General features: G+C 37.8%; 3 protein-coding genes and 1 non-coding gene across 4 annotated transcripts; 3 read left to right on the top strand and 1 right to left on the bottom strand.

The window, feature by feature from the left end:
• Positions 1–994: 994 nt before the first annotated feature.
• LOC118050536 (beta-amyrin synthase-like) lies at positions 995–6,626 on the top strand. Its single transcript, XM_035060919.2, has 17 exons — positions 995–1,174; positions 1,297–1,519; positions 2,680–2,865; positions 2,973–3,062; positions 3,147–3,344; positions 3,448–3,532; positions 3,645–3,811; positions 3,911–4,102; positions 4,189–4,302; positions 4,394–4,513; positions 4,653–4,775; positions 4,884–4,982; positions 5,102–5,158; positions 5,254–5,444; positions 5,537–5,795; positions 5,953–6,036; positions 6,243–6,626. Exons 2-17 carry the CDS (start codon positions 1,319–1,321, stop codon positions 6,357–6,359), a joined length of 2,283 nt encoding a protein of 760 aa, XP_034916810.1. The 5' UTR covers positions 995–1,174; positions 1,297–1,318; the 3' UTR covers positions 6,360–6,626.
• A 663-nt stretch (positions 6,627–7,289) lies between these two features.
• Positions 7,290–11,790, top strand: LOC118050537 (beta-amyrin 28-monooxygenase-like). The gene is made up of 4 exons (XM_035060921.2): positions 7,290–8,513; positions 8,594–8,781; positions 8,888–11,143; positions 11,225–11,790. The coding sequence occupies exons 1-3, from the start codon at positions 7,559–7,561 to the stop codon at positions 9,206–9,208; spliced, it is 1,464 nt and encodes a 487-aa protein (XP_034916812.1). The 5' UTR covers positions 7,290–7,558; the 3' UTR covers positions 9,209–11,143; positions 11,225–11,790.
• LOC118050564 (U2 spliceosomal RNA) lies at positions 11,593–11,788 on the top strand. Its single transcript, XR_004687893.1, has one exon. It is a non-coding gene; the product is annotated as a U2 spliceosomal RNA (small nuclear RNA).
• Positions 11,791–12,602: 812 nt separating the features above from the next.
• On the bottom strand, positions 12,603–19,770 carry LOC118050538 (cycloartenol synthase-like). The gene is made up of 18 exons (XM_035060922.2): positions 19,458–19,770; positions 19,188–19,370; positions 18,824–18,913; positions 18,356–18,550; positions 18,179–18,263; positions 16,976–17,142; positions 16,670–16,858; positions 16,373–16,486; positions 16,052–16,174; positions 15,849–15,971; positions 15,672–15,770; positions 15,097–15,153; positions 14,483–14,529; positions 14,241–14,384; positions 13,981–14,158; positions 13,703–13,783; positions 13,356–13,439; positions 12,603–12,952 (listed from the first exon to the last, which is right to left on the bottom strand). The coding sequence occupies exons 1-18, from the start codon at positions 19,674–19,676 to the stop codon at positions 12,839–12,841; spliced, it is 2,292 nt and encodes a 763-aa protein (XP_034916813.1). The 5' UTR covers positions 19,677–19,770; the 3' UTR covers positions 12,603–12,838.
• Between the last annotated feature and the right edge of the window lie 267 nt (positions 19,771–20,037).

Genomic DNA, 20,037 nt, shown 5'->3' with positions numbered 1-20,037 from the left:
CACAAATCCCAGCAAGCCGAAGATCACCAACAGCCACTAGTTCTGCTGGAAAAACCATATGATCGCCACCACCAAACAGCCTTATCCATGGCAGCACCTCCAATACCATAAGACACCGGACAACAGATCATGACCGTATCAAACCAAAAAGAACTAGCAACCACTCTTCTCCTCAATCGATAGGTTTTGGGTAGGATCTCTCCACCAATTAAGTACAATAAATAATTTTATTACTTGTTAGACTCGCAGCCAACATAACAAGCAACAAATTCTTAGAAGGAGAAGGGAAGAAGACATTTCACTGTGTTTTTTTTCCAGGATTTTTGAAGACAGATAAATTATTAGTAATTTTTCCTATAAAATATAAAAAATAATGGTGATCGGTGAAATTTGTTTCCTGCAGCTCCTTCTTGCCGACTACATTTAAAGTGCAAGTCAACTTCTTTAGGGCGTGGCATCCAGATTTTTAGCATCCTAAAAAATTGACAGTCTAAGCAGATGGTGGGGAGGGACTAGTATTTGTGATTTAAAAAAAAAAAAAAAAAAACTTTTACCATGTTTATCTGTTACTTAAAAACTGTGGAAGCCATCATTGTTAGCTGTCAATGGTAGTGTTTGGTACGCCGGATGGACATGATACGATGATATTTATTTGTTTAGGTTGTTCGGTGTATTTCTGGATAGTTCAAAGATTAATTTAAGTTCTATTAAAAGTTGTTCTAGAAGAGAAACTTTTGTTAATTTAATCAAGTCCTATCCGTTCCAATCTAATCAAACCTGTCCAAGATACTTAATACTACCTAACCAACTTTCACATTGAATGAATGATGCCAAGTTTTTTGATGTTATATTGTTGAGTTTTTTTCAAAATAAATTTTCTTTAGATTTTTTTTTAATTTTTAATAGTTACACATAGAAGACAGTTTAAAAGCAATTTAAAATAAATACACTGTCAAAGACATTAGTTAAAATAATTAAATAGAGCCACAAAACAATCTTCAAAACTGTGTCTATGTAAGGACTTGTTCTTGTCAATTGTCACCAGCAGTAGCAACCGCGTGTTCTGCCCTGCCGAACCAAAGATCACTCAACTGTATCTTTCTCTCTGCTTCAATGGTAGTGTTTGTTTTTGCCTATATATCTCCCCCCCAAGACCCAAGACTATAAGTAATATGTATACCTCCCTCTCCCTCTCCCTCTCCTATTTTCTTCCATGCTAGCTAGCTAGCTAGCGAGCTCTTTAATCGATTTTGTCAGGGTTTCTTGTTAATAATTTGTTTCTTGCGTGCTACATAGAATATCAATACAGAGATATATTATGTGGAGGCTAAAGATTGCGGAAGGTGTGAGCAGCAATGAGTTGTATAGCACAAATAAGTTTGTAGGGAGGCAGACATGGGAGTATGATCCTCACGGTGGAAGTCCTGAGGAGAGAGCTGAGGTTGAAGAAGCTCGTCTCAGTTTCTACAACAACCGTTATCATGTCAAGCCCAGCGGCGACCTCCTCTGGCGGATGCAGGTATTGATTCACTCTTATATGTACATGTATATGGTATGATCAACCACAAATAATTGCTAATTAATTCTATATAATTAGTTGATTAAACCTCTGTACTGTGGTATATTCTTCATTACTCCTATAATCCATTTCTATTATAGTTATAACTTCATAAAAACAATCTTTAATTTATGCTGTTTAATTTTATGCACCTCGATCTTTTTTGTTCTTGCTTTTGTCCTCCAGTGATGAAGCTGTTTGTTGCGTTTCCATCACCATCATTCAGCAAACTTGATTAAATTAAACGCTCCGAAGAATTAGGGTGTGTGTGTGTACGTATATATAACATTAATTTTTCGTACTTAATTTTCACCAATTTAAGGACTATAAATTAAGTTAAACTAGATGGACAGATCAACAAAGAGATCATGAGACAGTCTCTCTTTTTTTTAAAAAAAAAAGTTTAAGGTCTGTATCAATAATGTTGTTGCATGCCCCCACACGTAGATCCAAGAGAGCTTTATTTTCGAGCTTTATGAAGATGGATTTATGCAGCTGCAGCCATTGTGGCTTTCCCTTTTATTTTTCTTTTCAAATCTCCTCCTTCCATAAAAGTTAGTTGAGCAATCAATTCTTGGAAAGGTTAAACGCATTCATTAATAGTAAGATAGCATTATAGGTGAAGCTGGAGTGTATTTGTCAGTGTGACAGCTGTTGTTTTTCAAATAACTTTTCATGTCAAAATACAGGTCAATGATATTTTTTTATTTTTAAAAAATTATTTTTAATATCAATATATAAAAAAGATTCAAAACATATAAACTATATTAAATTTTTGCAAAAAAAAAAAATTGAATTTTTAAAAAACACGGTTTCAACTGCGTTCCCAAATGGTCTATGAATCCCATTGATTGCATGGATGGATGAAGTTCTTTGATCTCTTGTTCAATGGAATATATATATAAATATAAACAAATCCATGCCATTATAGGCATCGCATTTCTTTTGAAATTATTATGGGTCCGATGAGTTGAAAAATATTTGTAACTATCATTATCAACGGAATATAGAATTTGTTTTCTATTTGGTGGAAGAATTTATATGGTTTGTTGTCTCTAGCTCTAATATTATATTATGATCCTTGATTATTCTTCGACCAAAACGATGTATGGATATTGCAGTTTCTCAAGGAGAAAAACTTTAAGCAAAAAATACCTCAAGTGATAATTGAAGATGGCGAGGAGATCACATATGAAAAGGCAACAAATGCATTGAAGAGGGCTGTCCACTTCTTTTCAGCTCTACAGGCTAGTGATGGCCACTGGCCTGCTGAAAATGCTGGCCCCTTGTTCTTCCTCCCTCCCTTGGTGAGCATCATTTGTTGCCTTCCCAAAAATTTAGATGACTACTTGTAATTATCAGTCAAAATTTATGCTCTTTTTTAATTTATTTTTTTGGTTCGCTTGAAACGCAGGTAATGTGTCTGTACATTACAGGACATCTAGATTCTGTATTCTCTGTTGAGCATCGTAGGGAAATCCTCCGTTACATCTATTATCATCAGGTACATTCATGCTAATTTTCTGTTCTTCATGGTTCTAATTTTTTGGTAGGTAATATGCTAATTATATCCGTGGGAATATTGCAGAATGAAGATGGTGGGTGGGGACTACACATTGAGGGTCACAGCACCATGTTCTGCACAGTTCTCAGCTACATTTGTATGAGAATTCTCGGGGAAGGACCCGGTGGTGGTCAAGACAATGCTTGTGCCAGAGCCCGGAAATGGATTCATGATCATGGTACTGCAACACACATACCCTCTTGGGGAAAGACTTGGCTCTCGGTAATGATCCATCATGTATTCCTTGATTATCTATATATTACAGAACCGATAAAATTATGTTTGCTAGAACTGAAATCAATGCAAATTGTTCTTTCTGTTGCAGATACTTGGTGTATTTGATTGGTCTGGAAGTAATCCGATGCCCCCAGAGTTTTGGCTCCTTCCCTCTTTTCTTCCTATGCATCCAGGTTCTAAAATTTCCTCGTGTCTTCGACGGGATTGCATTTTCTGCCTAACAACATCTGTTCATCTTCCCTCTGTTGCCTTTGTTTTTACACTCCTTTTGGCTTCAATATGCAGCGAAAATGTGGTGCTATTGTCGGATGGTTTACATGCCAATGTCGTATCTATATGGGAAAAGGTTCGTTGGTCCTGTTACACCTCTCGTTCTACAGCTGAGAGAAGAACTCTTTGCTGAACCTTATGATCAAGTCAATTGGAGGAAAACGCGTCATCTGTGTGCTGCGGTGAGTTCACCTTAAACTCGATAGTTAGCACCATTCTGCAGATTTATTGTGATGTTGCTATATATTGGCTGTAATTGATACTGAATACTGTTGGTGCAGGAGGATCTCTACTATCCCCATCCTTTGATTCAAGATCTGGTATGGGATAGTCTCTATGTATTCACCGAACCTTTTCTTACTCGTTGGCCCTTCCACAAGTTAGTAAGAAAGAAGGCTCTTGAAGTAACAATGAAGCACATTCACTATGAGGATGAAAACAGTCGTTACATTACAATCGGATGTGTGGAAAAGGTGACTTACTGCTGCATAGAAAGGGGCCCTATATCTTCTACCTCTTATCTGATAATTTCTAATACTTTTATGAACTTGGTTTTCAGGTGTTATGCATGCTTGCTTGCTGGGTTGAAGATCCCGATGGCGATTATTTCAAGAAACATCTCGCTAGGATCCCCGATTATTTATGGGTGGCTGAAGATGGAATGAAAATGCAGGTTAGGAGGCTTGCATTCTTTAACTAATCTGTAGAGCAGAGACCTCAAAGAGGGTATCATGTGCTTAATAAAATATGGAATATGTGTGCAGAGTTTTGGAAGTCAGCAATGGGATACTGGTTTTGCAATTCAGGCCTTGCTTGCTAGTAATTTTACGGATGAAATCAGAGACGTACTCAAGAGAGGACATGACTTCATAAAGAAATCTCAGGTTTGTTAATTTTACTGTTATTTATCCCTCTTAGAAAACATTTTGCCTTTTCCCTTAACCATCAAATAATGTTCGTCTTCTCTTTAATTTTCATTCCGGTTATAGTTTAATCTCACCAAAACTCGAAATTAATTAAAAGGTCAAGGACAATCCTTCCGGTGACTTCAAGAGCATGTACCGGCATATTTCTAAGGGATCCTGGACTTTCTCTGACCAAGATCATGGATGGCAAGTTTCTGATTGCACTGCAGAAGGATTGAAGGTTATAAGCTTTGTTCAAGCACTTGAAAGTCCCTTATCTTCTATACCATTTTGTTCGAATTGCAATATGCCTCTCACCAAAATAAACTAACTTGCATCTACCATGCAGTGCTGCCTACTTTTCTCAATGATGCCACCAGAAATTGTTGGCGAGCAACTGGAGCCTGAGCGGCTTTTCGATGCTGTCAATGTTCTTCTTTCTCTACAAGTAAGAATTAAAGTAAACTAGGAGGCTTAACTATCTATAAACACTATATCTAGCAATTTGTTTCCTTCAATAAAGAATTTTCCAAGGTCACAAGATAAACTTTGTTGCTGAACATCCAGAGTGAAAATGGAGGTTTAGCGGCGTGGGAGCCAGCTGGAGCTCAGAAGTGGTTGGAAGTAAATCCTTGAACATTTCCGGCATTTTTATCTGTTCTTTCATTTTCACTTCATTTTAATCGTGAACAAATGGTGTTTGTTTCCGTCTGTTTCAGCTACTGAATCCCACAGAGTTTTTCGCTGACATTGTCGTTGAGCATGAATATGTTGAGTGCACTGCATCAGCAATCCAAGCGTTATTATTGTTCAAGAATTTGTACCCTGGTCACCGGAAGAAGGAGATCGATAATTTTGTAACAAATGGTGTACGATACCTGGAAAGCATACAAACTCCAGAGGGTGGATGGTATGCCCTCCTGATTAATTTTAACTTCTGTTTATTTTGGTTCTCCAAGATTTTCAGAACCTGTAATTTAACAAGGAGTAATATTTCCACAGGTATGGAAACTGGGGAGTTTGCTTCACTTATGGTACATGGTTTGCACTTGGAGGCCTAGCAGCTGCTGGCAAGACTTACAGCACCTGCGCAGCTATGCGTCAAGGTGTTGATTTTCTTCTCAACATACAAAAAGATGATGGAGGTTGGGGAGAGAGCTATCTTTCATGCCCTAAGAAGAAATATGTACCTCTCGAAGGAAATCGATCGAATTTGGTACATACTGCATGGGCAATGATGGGTCTGATTCAAGCTGGGCAGGTTAGCATGCTGTTTATCAGTAGTTTTAGCCTACATTGTTGTTTCATTTTCCGTAATTTATACCCTTTTCACAGCCCTGCCTCCACAAAAGCCTCAATAAGAAATGGCCTCAGAATTTCTTATAATAATAAAATCTGTTTCCTATCTATGGTTATAGATGGATAGAGACTCTGCACCTCTTCACCGAGCAGCGAAGCTTATAATCAATTCGCAGTTGGAAGATGGTGATTTCCCCCAACAGGTAACTTTCTAACTATTAACCTATAGTCAGAAAACCACTTCAATTGATTTTTTTTAAAAAAGGGCCAGACTCCAAAAAGTCTGCCTGCCATTTGTGGGTGGGTGCTATATACTATGATGGACAGGAAAAAATTGCTGATGCTGCATCTTCACTTCAACTTTTTATATCAAAAGATCCTTATCCTATGATCTTCTTATTGATGGCAGGAAATCACTGGTGTGTTCATGAAAAACTGCATGCTACATTATGCAGCATACAGAAATATCTATCCATTGTGGGCTCTTGCAGAATACCAGCGGCGTGTTCTTCTGCCTTCGAAATAATTCAAGTCCAATAGCAAAGTGTCCAACTCATCATTGCAAACACAAACGAAATAATGAATAGCTATACCATTTTGTTTTAGTGCTTGTTCTTTTGGAATTTCCCTAATATGTATAGAGAATAAGGTTCTTGCATAATAATAATAATAATATATTTTTGTACACAGATTGAATGTCTCTAGCAGAAAATTGTATCCTGAACCGTCTCAGGCTCACAGTTTATAGAATCAAAAGTGCACAGATGTATCTGTGTTGGCTTGTTTTACTGGATTCAGCTGTCTCCGTCATGGCATGTTTTCCTCTCTTTCAAAACTTTCACCAAATCTAGAAAGCACCATCTCATATCCAGCTCACTGATCTTTCTACAAATTTTACACAAATTGTTTTTTAATAGAAGAATATCTTGAAGTCTACATGAAACTTGAGCCTCGGTTGACAAATTGCAATAACCAAACTAAGAAGTAAACTAAGCTTGACCAATTCCTTTTCAAATATAACAAATCATTTCTCATGCAAAACTGGATTCAGCTATCTCCGTCACTGCATGTTTTCCTCTCCTTCAAAACTTTCACCAAATCTAGAAAGCACCATCGCATATCCAGCTCACTGATCTTTCTACAAATTTTACACAAATTGTTTTTTAATAGAAGAATATCTTAAAGTCTACATGAAACTTGAGCCTCGGTTGACAAATTGCAATAACCAAACTAAGAAGTAAACTAAGCTTGACCAATTCCTTTTCAAATATGTCATTTCTCATGCAAAGAACTTTTGGTTTGATAATACGTGGGGTTAACCCCCATTTTAGTTGATTTTGAGAGGGTGGGAGAGGAGGAAGTTGAGGGAACTGTCCTGATATTGGCCCCATTATCTGGAAAAGAGTTGTCTTAGTTTTCGTTTCTTCTATATAAAGGTTTGTTTAGCCAATGCAACCTTCATGAACTAAAAACTAGTTCTATAAAACACTAAATTCTTCAACAAACATTGGAGCTCTTTCTGTGTAGCCTAATCCTTTTCATTGTCTTCATTTTAGTTGATTTTGAGGGAGTGGGAGAGGAGGAAGTTGAGGGAAGTGTCCTGATCCCCGTTATCTGGCGAAGAGGTGTCTTAGTTTTCGCTCTTCTATATAAATGTTTGTTTAGCCAAAGCAATCTTCATGGACTAAAAACAAGCTCTGTAAAACACTAAATTCTTCCACAAACATGGAGTCCTTCTTTCTATGCAGCCTAATCCTTCTCGTTGTCTTCATTTCTATTCCTCTTTTATTATTAATCTGCCTCCACAAATCCAATGTTTCTCATCCTAATCTCCCACCGGGTAAGATGGGCTTCCCGATCATCGGAGAGAGCCTTGAATTCCTGTCTGCAGGAAGGAAAGGTTACCCTGAAAAGTTCATTTATGATAGAATAGCCAAGTACTCATCCCAAGTTTTCAAGACTTGTATTCTAGGGCAGCCCACTACAGTTGTTTGTGGGGCGGCAGGCAACAAGTTCTTGTTCTCTAATGAAAACAAGCTGGTTGCCTCATGGTGGCCAGATTCAGTAAACAAGATCTTCCCTTCCTCTACACAAACCTCTTCAAAAGAGGAATCCAAGAAGATGAGGAAGTTGCTACCTAACTTTTTCAAACCTGAATCCTTGCAAAGATATGTAGGAATGATGGACACTATTGCACAAAGACACTTGGAGGATAGCTGGGAAGGCAAACAACGAGTGACTGTGCTTCCACTAGCTAAGATGTACACCTTTGGGATAGCATGCAAAGTATTCTTGAGCATTGATGATCCAAAACATGCTGCCAAGTTAGCCCATCCTTTCAATGATCTGGCTTCTGGGATAATTTCTATTCCCATAGATTTGCCAGGAACATCTTTCAATCGCGGTATCAAGGCCTCAAAGTGGATAAGAAAGGAGTTGGTATCTATCATAAAGCAAAGGAAGGTTGATCTAGCCGAGAATAGAGCCTTGCGTACACAAGATATGCTGTCTCACATGCTGTTAACAACTGATGAGGATGGGCAATACATGAAGGAGACAGACATAGCTGACAAAATTCTGGGTTTGTTGATTGGTGGTCATGACACTGCTAGTGCTGTAATCACTTTTATTGTCAAGTATCTTGCTGAGCTTCCTCACATCTACCAGGAGGTTTTAAAGGGTAAGTTTCCCCTCTGATTAATTACGTTTCTGTCCTTTTCCATTTCATAAACATGATGGGTTTTCATTTTTCACTGACAGAACAAATGGAGATTGCAAAGTGGAAAAGGCCAAAGGAGCTGCTCAACTGGAATGATATTCAGAAAATGAAGTATTCGTGGAATGTTGCGTGTGAAGTACTGAGACTAGCTCCTCCACTTCAGGGTGCTTTTAGGGAGGCCATAAATGACTTCAACTTCGCAGGTTTCCACATACCTAAGGGTTGGAAGGTAGGGCAGTCCATGCTAAACACACACACACACACTTATAGTACTTTAATGTATTGAGAGATGGCCTAAAATCTTTTGTTTTTCATTTGGGGGATTGATTTTACAGTTATATTGGAGTGCCAGTTCAACACACAGGAATCCTGAATGCTTCCAGGATCCTGAAAAATTTGACCCGGCAAGATTCGAAGGGACAGGACCGGCACCTTATACTTTTGTGCCATTTGGAGGGGGGCCTAGGATGTGTCCTGGGAAAGAATATGCACGGTTGGAGATACTCGTGTTCATGCATAACTTGGTAAGAAGGTTCAGGTGGGAGAAGCTGATTCCTGATGAGAAGATAATTGTGGATCCCATTCTAATTCCTGCTAAACAACTCCCCATCCGCCTTTTTCATCATCAGAAAAATATTAACACTAGAATAAATTAGCAATTCATGCTTGCCCTGTACAATATTTTACATTACAAGAAGAAATTAGCACTTACTGTTTAATCTAAAACATTACTCGAAGCGTTGAGCCTGTTTCTTCCTTCTTACATTGGCTATGCAATATTGTATTCGTACCACTGTCTCTGCTTTAAAAGGCCAGGTTCCGACAGGACACTATTTCCTCTTTATAACTTCTTGTGAAGTGTGTTTTAAGATGAAATCCAGAGTCATTTGATTAGCAAAATGCCATGTCAATCCAATCCCCAGTATCAAGTAAACTGATTCAGCAACGCAAGTTATTTGTTTTTCTTTCTCGCGTAAGCTGGAATGCATACCATTATATTTAAACAATCTGATGGTACAAACTTGACTTCTCAAAACAACGACAAATTATATATATATATATATATATATATAGTGACGAGGGATGGAATTTAGCAAAAAGAACATCCGATCAGCCCCCTCACAAAAGCAAGCTGAAAACGCAAACGAAGAAGAAAAAGGAGAAGGGCTGAGACGCCACGCCAACCATGCAAGCTCAGACAGAAGCCATCCCTGCGACACGAAAAGAGACGCCTTCGTTCAGCAGCTCCTGCCCATTCCAAGCCAAAAGAATCTAGAAGCACACATAAGCCCCGGCCCAGATGAGAACGGAGTTGAGCCATAAGAATACAACCATGTCCCTACCAAGCCCACACACAGCAGCTGAACAGAAGAAAATGAAAATAAGGCCGCCGAGAGCCGTTCCCAAGAAGAGTAATGTGCATCTTGGTATACAGTGGAATCACCAAATCTTTTCGTTTTTTCTGTAATGTAATTGTGAAATGAACACAAGTTAAAGTTTCAGACTTTACAAAACCAGAAAGTAGAAACATAGATAGGACCACACATCTCCTGTTGGAATTATCATTCTATAACCTATAGTAAACTTACCATCCGTAGCCTTTTTCAACGACTAACATCTTAACTGGAACGCCCTGCATGAAAGACGTAATGGTTCAGTGATATAATAATTCAGTCTCTAATTTTAGATACCATAACTTAGCCCCATAATTGTCTTTCACTGTTAATTCATTAAAAGCTTTGTCAATTTCGTAGAAAATGATCAGGTTATCCCTGTGGGGTGGTGTTGGAATCTGATGAGAACCAGGCTGGAAGAAGCGAAGGCAGAAGCAGAGGTTTCCAGAAAAGTCAGGGAAGCAGAAACAGCAGCAGGCACGGCAGAATTTCCAGCAGAGTCGGTGCAGGAGTCCTGGCGGGATTGGGTTTTCCAGCACCTATAAGTCGGCAACCAGGGAAGTTTTGTAGCGGGAATTGGACTGGAAGAAAGAGGAACAACCCTATAAGGAAGAAGAGATAACAAGTACATAAATAAGAGGCATTCTATGTGGCAGAATCACTCCTAAAGTCAGCAACTCAGCAAGCCAGACTTGGGTTCCTGAAATATGTCAACTAGCTTAGAGTAGGATTAGGATTGGCTGGAATTACAGCTATATGAATAGCCAGGGTGTATTTAGCAATGATTCAAGCAATAAAAAAATTATCAAACACTTTTCAGAATTTTCTGAACCTATCTATCCTAACGGTAGGTAGGAAATGAGAGAGTTTGCCAGGGAATAGGAGGGTTTTCTATGAACCTCAAACTCTAGTAACCATCAAAATCCTCAACACCGAAATGTACTCTTCTTCAAGATCTGCCCAATCATTGGGTGTCTGAATTTGCAAGCTCTTGAATATAAAAGGAGGGACTGTTTTTCAATCTAACATTTCATGTTTTGGTAATGAGGTAGGGGTGGGGCTTAGCTCATTGTTTCGAGCTTCGAACATGTCCTCGTAGCTGCATCAAAATGGAGTGAACGGCTTTCCTTGGAATCCAGCTACCACCAATATGTGGTGTGGTCAGCAGAACCTGAAGCTTGGCAAGCATCAACAGAGGTAGTAATTATTGGAAATTTTGTAGTTTCTTAGTAAGATTTTCACACAAAATATATCAATAATTTTATACTTTTTCTGCAGGAAATCCCTCAAGCTGTCGAATGGATGAACCAGCCAATCCCAAATTATGAAAAATTGGAAGATAAAAGCTACTGAGGAGCATTCCAAAATGCAGACTTGATGAAATCCAAGCACAAAATTTAGGTTTATTTAGTACCCTTTTAGTCGATTAATTTACTATTGGTAGTGATGGTATGCTTTGTTGAGGAAATGCTTTCTCATAATTTTCAAGCATCCAAGTTTCTACCCTACCCGTGTATTAAAGCTTCTGGTCTGGAAAGGAGCAGTGGGAGAAAAGAAAGGAGAGTGCTTATATCCCACATCGATGAAGCAGAGTATAATGTTGAGAGCTGCACCTATAAAAAGAAATTGAATATGTAGTTAAAAGCATACCTTTCTCGGCCTTTTGGCTAAGATCAAGTGTAGTATCTGTTCTTATCAGTTTAATATCTGATACGTGGGCCATAGGTCCACACGATATTAAATTAATTTTTTAAAGGGGAGGGTCCATAACAGTAGCTTGCTACTGGGATCCTCAAGCGTCGCCCATGCGTTGCACTACTGCAAGGGCCTGGCGCACCCTCCAATTCGTAGTCAAGATATCTTTTCGGGTTCTGACTGTTGTGCTAGCCGTTCATTTTCACGAAGTCTTAGACGTAATCGAAATGAAATTTGGTCGTCAATCGGAGAATATAACCTGTCGTAACTTCTACGTATATTTAGACGAAAACCTGTGGAATCTTCGCCTGACGGTGTCATTGAGCATGCATTTGTCAAGCGCTAAAGGGTGGATACTGTGCCTGAGATTATGCCTCAATGAATTTTGATTTCTGTTTATTTTTTTTTTTTTTTTCAAGCACTAAATTAGAGAAACGTTTCCACCGCAAGTATGGAAAACAGGCGGGTTTGCTTCATTTACGGAAGACGGTTTGCCCTACGAGGCTTCGCAGCTGCTGGCAGGAGTTCCAGTAATTGTGCTGCTATGCATATTATCTCGAGTCTATACGAGTTCTAGCTTGCCAAGACAATGGCCTCAAAATTTCTGAACATTAATCTTTTTCCTGTACCGCTTCACAGAGCTGCGAAGCTGATAATTAATTCACAATTGGAAGATGGTGATTTCCCCCAACAGATAACTTTCTGAAACTAATTTAGTCATGTAATCACTTGAATCAAAATTTGAAAAGAAGAACAGTCTGAGGACGAATCCTATCAGTTTATTACGGGTAAACTTTTATGGTCTTAACCTATGATCTTATTCATGACAGGACATCACTGGTGCGTTCGTGAAAAATACCATGTTACATTCTGCAGTGTATAGAAAAATCTTTCCAATGTGAGCTCTTGCAGAATACCAGAGGTACGTTCCATTGCCTTCAAATGAATCTAAACTCAAAAATGAACAACCCAACTCATCATTGCAAACAAGAATAAGTACGTGAGTCCAGTAGCAGATTTTTATGATAGAAATAAAGGTTTTTGTATAATAATGCTCTTCTATAACATAATGCTGTTGCAGAAAGGTGCATCCTCAACTGTCACAGATGGTGCATGCTCTCTTCTAGAGTTGCGATTACAGGTGCTGCTTCTTAATATAAGCAGGACTAGTTCAAATACGGTAATGCCAAACAAACCTCAAAGAGCCTGCAGTACCTGGCAACGATATTCTCCAAGGGCCCATATAGGGAAAATGTTCCGGTATGCTGAATAGCTGATCATACAATTCTTGTTGAAGACTCCCATGATCTCCTGTGATCAAATAGACAAGTTAGTGGACATGCCAAGAATTAGTAGCTCCTTCCTGTTTTGGTCATTAAATGAACATATCAAATTGTTCCAATAATGCCGCAATTCCAACCTTTTACTTTTGAAGTTGATATGTTTTTATACCTTCTTTTTTTTTTCCTGGTAATGTTACATGTATGAACTTTAGGTCAAGCAAATTGAACTTTTCTCCCAAAATTTCACCATAGTATTCAAGTTGTTATAGCAGATGACATTGAAAGACCCTCATATTACCTAGTCAGTCTGTATTATGTTCTACATGTATACAAAAAATCACTAATTCATTTCTCCTGAAGACAAAATTCAGTTGATTATGCATAGTTGCGTTCACGAGCTACAACCAATTTACAGAAACAGGGATGTTTACCTCTTGAGGAAAATCTCCATTCTCCATTTGAGAGTTTATTATCACCCTTGCGGCGCGGTGCAATGGTATTGGATCTCTCTCAGCCTATTACATGTTAGAAAAAGAAACAATTATCATGCACCATAACAAATCTCAAACTCATCACTTTCCTCCCTCTCATCATGCACCTCAAAAACTAGCTTTAATCTTGCTAATTGAAATGTTGTTCGTCTTTTTAGTAAAAACCAAGGGTGCTACAGGTAGAGAGGCTTAAGCAACTTTCTCTAAAATGCAATTGAAAACCAAAAAAAAAAAAACTAATTTGGTAATCACAAGTTACGAGAAACAAAAAAGATTCCCAAATGTACCTGCCCAGCTTCAATGAGTGCTAACATAGCCCATCCAGTGTTGACTATATGTGGTCTGTCATCTTTCAGATTCGTATACACCTGTTTAAGAAGAGATAATGAATAAGAAAATCATATTTGTCAAGTGATTTTAGAAAAGCTGACACAGGATATGTAGTATGGAAACTATAAGCAGAATTAGCAGATTGGGAAGGCAAAAACTCTCACAAAGGGTGTGATACAGGGCATGCCTAAATTTGATAATCACAGAAAATATGAAATAGGATTTTTAGTCCAACCTTGTTTTGACATGATAGATAACTCTCTCCCCAACCACCTCCAGCAAGTTCTTTGGACAACATATAATCACAAGCTTTACGGATGCTGCTGGAGCTATTATATGTCATGCCAGCTGCCACCAAGCCCTTTATCCCAAACCACCCAGCATAAGTGAAGCAGACTCCCCAGGATCCATACCTGTTAAGAACATCCAGAGAACTTGCCATTGAATGAAGCAACTGATGTAAAGCAAATATACAAAATATGGGCACAAACCAACCAGGAACCATCTGTCGCTTGAATCTTTTCAATGAAGTTTGCAGCTTCTGCAATACAATTATCTATTTCTTCCCTCCTATGACCAGGATACAATTTCTTGAATGATGCTAGTGCTTGGATTGCCGCTGATGTGCATTCTACATATCTATGTGGCCATTTCAGTCAACATCACAAATTAGAAATCAACAAGATTAATGAAATTCTAATGCCTGAACATGAAATTGAAGTGTGCTGGAACCTTACGGGTAATCAATGACAATGTCACCAAAAGTTTCTGCAGGATTGATTAACTGAAACAGAACAAAAATATTAAATAAATGCAGTAGTAAACACAGCATCATCAATATAAACTGCAATTTGACTTGTAAGTCATTGAGCTTAGATTTAAATGGAACCTCGCTTGTAGTCAGGGTAATGTTATAAACAAGGATTAAGAAAAAGCACATGGCTCAGGATATGCATTAATTCACACTCAACTTTATGCTAAATAAGTTGTAAGAATAGTTAAAATAATCTGTGAAGAGACAGTTTTAACGAGGAAAAGAAATCATCATGCATAATCTACAAAATACTCAACAATTAAGGCTCATTTAAGGTGGTTGGATTCTCTCCCAGCATTGACCTTCCTATGAAGTTAGCTCAACCACCGAAATACTAAATATATAGGTTTTCACTCGCAGGACTAGGTATTCCTTAAAAGACCTCCTTCAGCAAGGAGAACAGCCATTGACCGCTGTTCTGCAAATCTTAAGTCCTTAATATTAAAATTTGCCATGGGAAGATTTGCATTTTCTCAGGAGGAATTCATAATCTCATAGTGAATTCAAATGAAAGGCTTGATCACTTAAGGAAGTTACCTCCAACCACTGGTACGATCTTGTCAATTCATATGTTGCAAAACCACCATCAGCATTCTGCAGCAGTGTCCAAAATTATCAACATTTCCTATCAGTACTCCTGAGTACATAATAAGGGAACCCCTATTCTGAACTAACTTTCAGATGCAAGATCAGATTGAAAAATATTGAATGATTTCACTGTGGAGGAATCTAAACTTAGAGCTCCTGTAACAGAGATTCTCATTAACTTCAACTTTGTATCATGAGCTTGCTTGTGGTTCATATATTTTGTCATGAGCAAACAGTTCTAACCCAGGCATTTATGAAGCAATCTATTATGATAACCCTACTATTCTACTATAATTTAAGGTCATGCTTTCACTAAATCAAATGTTATGGTATGCCTTTGGTACCATATCAACCTGCATCATTTCCTATTTTTCTCCTTGCATGCAGCACCATTAACCAATAGAATTGTACTAACATATTACATATAATAAATGTAATCTTGCATCCTTAAGTGATAATGCTTTAATCCCACTCTTGTGCTAGATCCAACATCTGTGTCAAAGCAGCAACCAAGACTTAAATACCTGCAAAGAAAGGATTACATTTACAGCATCATGGAGCCTCTCCACACCTATGGGATCCCCAACCATTTCGGTTGGAAGTTTTGATAGTAGTAAAACAGCCTGTAAAGGTAGATAAATATCAACAAGACACGTATGAGACAAGAATATGAACTTCTACAGTTTCATTCACCTTTTTACCTTCAATCCTTCTGCAGTGCAGTCGGAGATGGGCCACCCATGATCTGCAGTTGAAAATGGCCAAGCTCCTTTAGAGATGTGGCGATACCAAAAATTTAAATCTCCAGGACAATCTTCTAGGACCTTCAAACAAAGTATAGCTGATTGAGCAGGGAGGCCTAGCATTGGTGAATTATGGTAGAGCTATCTCTACAATTGAGAACCTGTGAATCTTTAAGGTACTTGTGTGCTTTTCTTAAGGTTGCACTATATTCTTCAGCAAGGTTGGTAGAGACAATTGCTTGAACAGCAAAAGCAGTATCCCACAACTGACTTCCATTATATCCCTGAAAATTCAGTACAATTTCACCAGCTAATACAATATATATGTATCCAACTCAATGGTCCCCTCATCAGTAAAACAAACATCAAGGATGGACCATCTTATAAGGAAAAATAGGAAGCGAAAAGAAGAAAAGGGGTCTGAAGTAGAGGGAGACTCGTATAAATAGTTAAGGAGAGGGTAATGCTTTTTTTGTTTTTACCTGCATTTTCATTCCATCTTCAGCAATCCACAAATAGTCAAATACTCTTGGCAGATGCAGTTTAAATGCCTCTGAGTGTGGATCTTCGACCCAACAACAAAGCATATTCAACACCTGATACATACAAGCAGTCATATAACTGAACACAACAAGCTAAGGCCCAAGCGCATTGGCAGAATTATGTTGGATCTTATTCTTAACAGATACTATACTGGAGAGCTAAAGGTGTACGTTTCCTCTGCATTTTCTTCTTATTTAACAGAAAAAATGAGCATTGTCAAAATCATCCATCTGTACCTTGTTGACCGGACCTATGCATATGTACCGTGTATTTTCATCTTCATAGTGAATATGCTGCATCACTTTGTGCAAAGCCTTCTCTCTCAACCTATTAAGAGGCCAACGTGTAAGTATAGGCTCATATGCATAGTGAAGAGAAGCCCACAGAATATCCTGAACCAAAGGATGAGGGTAGTATAGATCTTCCTGCCAAAATTTGAATAAATAAATAAAAGGTCCAGAATCAACATCAAAAAATATTTCATGTAAGGTATTTATAGTACAAGTTTGGCAAGGAAAAAACAAAACGGATCTCTAACCAACCTTTGCACATGTATTACGAGCTGTATTCCAATCTACTTCATGATATGGAACAATGTAGATCTCCTTTCTCAAAGATTGAATTGTGGGTGTTATAGGACCAACAAACCTCTTCCCATATAGATAAGACATTGGTAAATACACCATACGACAGTGGCACCACATCCTTCCTATGAATATAAAACTTCAAGGTTACTAACAAGAAGCAAAAGCCTATTAATATTTGACAGAACTACATCACAATAAAGTGAAAATGAAAGGTTGTATAACGTTTGAACTATATTAACAATGAGGTACATGGCAGGGAAGCCCCTAGCAAGTACATGGAGATAGAGAACATTCTGTTAACAGAAAGAAAGGAAGAGATAACATAGCTAAATAAAGAGAACCAAATTATCAAAAGATTAGCTCATTCAAAAAGCAAAACCAAGTAACACGGCTAGAATTCTATGAGAAGAAACATGTAATGCTCCAAGTGCGAAAAAGGAAGGTAACTAACAAGCTAATTGCACAAGAAATTAGTGACCATCTCTAACATAACATGCGTGTTTGGTCAGACAGAAGCAATTTTAGTTTCCTTTTCTATTATTTGTATTTTAGTTAATCAGACTATTGTCCACTTACTTGGTGTTTGGGAATGCTGTAGCTTTTGTTTATAGGTGCATTTCACATGAAAAAGTATTAAATTGATGTTTTTTAGTGCTTTTCGATGGTTTTTGATGTATAGATGTCAGAAATAAATAAAAAATTGAAAAAAAAAACATTTTAATGCATTTTCAAGCAAAAAGCACAAAAACACATTGCACCACAATACCAAACACACACTAAAATCCCATCCCAGTTTAGGTCTTTGGCAGTAAGCAAAACATATTTTGATGAGGGCTCCTATAAAACGTTTTAAAAGACTATTAGTCTTCAATGGTTCGCTGAAATGAGGGCTAAGAGAAGTGAATTAAAAAAAAATTCATCCTTCAGCATTTTTGTATAAAAAGCGGTTGCTATCAAGACTTTAGCCTGCACACTTGTGATTGCAGGGCCAAGATGTTTTATCATTACACCAAGCAATGGACCCTTGATGGATCATGTAATAGTTTCTCCTTTTATATTTTTAACTTCAATTAGTTGGTTAAACAGCATAAAAGAAAATATATTCCACTCTCCTTTGCGTGGCTGAAATGAAATAAGCATGTATAACTATTCAGCAACCTGGATGCATTGGGAGAAGATAAGGACATAGCCATACTTCTGGAGGCAGTGGATTATTCCCAGACCATTCATAGACTCCAAGTACCTATCATTATCATAGATCAACCAAATGGCACCAATATTGTCATAATCTATAGCTTTTGGAACAAACCAACAAGATAAAGACCAGATTCATACCGAAAGCCACATTTTCCCCCACGAAGTAATCTCAGTTGCACCACCATGGTCCAAGATCCACTTACATCCCTTTTCCATTTCCCCATCACCACCCTCAGCTCCTTCACCGAGTAACCTCAAGGTCACATAGTTTAGACAAGTACCAAACATGGTGCTTGGGCCTTCAATATGAAGACCCCACCCCCCATCTCTATTCTGCAGCAAAATGTGGCACATTTACAAAATAGTTCCCATAGTCTGTTCTAAAATTAAACGGCTAGCTTATGGTTTTGGTCAAGCTTATTCATTTAGCTCAGCTACAGCTTGAGAATTGAACTTTGGGGCAAAACGCTATGATTAATTAGAGAAGGCATTGATACAACTTCCAGAATTACATCCCCCCCCCCCACCCGGGATGTCCAGCAAAGTTGTTTTGATATCAAAAGATGAACAAATAGAGGTTCAGATGTTGCCAGATAGTAAACTAACCTGATGATTGTACAGATATCTGCACATCTCTCGCTGATGTTCTTTTGACAAGACAGCATTCAGAGCTCCCGTAATAGATAAAGTAATGATCTGTAGCAATTCAAAAGCAAGGCTAAAATTACATGCTAATATAATCAATTACTCTGGAGAATGCAATCCTTCCGTCTAACCATACCAATAAAATCAAAATGCAACATTCCCATTAACACAAACACTCTGGTTCTCATTCAAACAGTATGTATCAATCATTTACATGCAAAGCAAGTACCTTTTCTCTCAATCATATGAAGCCAAGCAATTGGTAGTGATCAATGAAACTGTGAACTTAAAACGTGAGACAACAAGTTAAGGTTTCAGACTTTACCAAACCAGGAAGTAGAAACATAGGACCTCCATAATCACCAGGCCAATGACCATCATGCGCCTGAATTTTCCTATAAAAACTAACAGCCCTTCTCAAGGTAGTAGTCACTGCTTCCTCAGTCACATCTTCATCGTCTTTAACTTTAATTTGAGGCAAATTCACACATAGGTTCTCCTTTTCAAACTACATTTCACAGTCAAAACAATCAAAAAGCTCCAAACTTTGACATAAAGATCCAAACTTTGAATAGAATTCACAAATGGGTCTAACCTGAAACCTCATAAGAAGGTCAGCACTGTGTTTTTTGTCAAACCTTTGAGCTTGAAATGAAAGGCGAGCATTTTGTAATTGCAAAAGCTCATCTGGGGAGCCAAGTTGTGGACAAAATTCCCAAACTTGGCGACCCAGATGATTGTTAACACTTTTAAGCCATGATGATGATTGACCATTGTCATGAACACTCTCTGCTCCTATCGTAAGCTTCCACATTTGACAATAATTCAGATGTTTTTTGTTTTTTAGTTTAGAGGGAGAGAGAGAGAAAAAGAAGGAGGACTGCAGGTAGTAGATTCATTGTAAACTGAGATTTGACTATTAACTATGAATTGTATTAAGGTGTTATAATTAACTATTAACTAGCATTGTTCATACATTCACGAAACATTAAGGATCTCCTATGTATTTTTTATAATTTATTTTAATTCAGAGATTAAATCTTGAAAACCAATTACTTTAGATTTTTTAATCAAAAATGGAATTAAAAAAAATCCTCAAACTTTTAAAATAACACAAATTATATAATTTAGATCCCTTTAAATTTTTTTTAAAAAAATAAATAATTTTGCTACAA

The sequence above is a fragment of the Populus alba genome, chromosome 7 (genome assembly GCF_005239225.2).
Source record: "Populus alba chromosome 7, ASM523922v2, whole genome shotgun sequence".
Classification (NCBI taxonomy): domain Eukaryota; kingdom Viridiplantae; phylum Streptophyta; class Magnoliopsida; order Malpighiales; family Salicaceae; genus Populus; species Populus alba.
The sequence above is the reverse complement of the archived record's forward strand: the minus strand, read 5'-3'. Positions and strand labels throughout refer to the sequence as shown.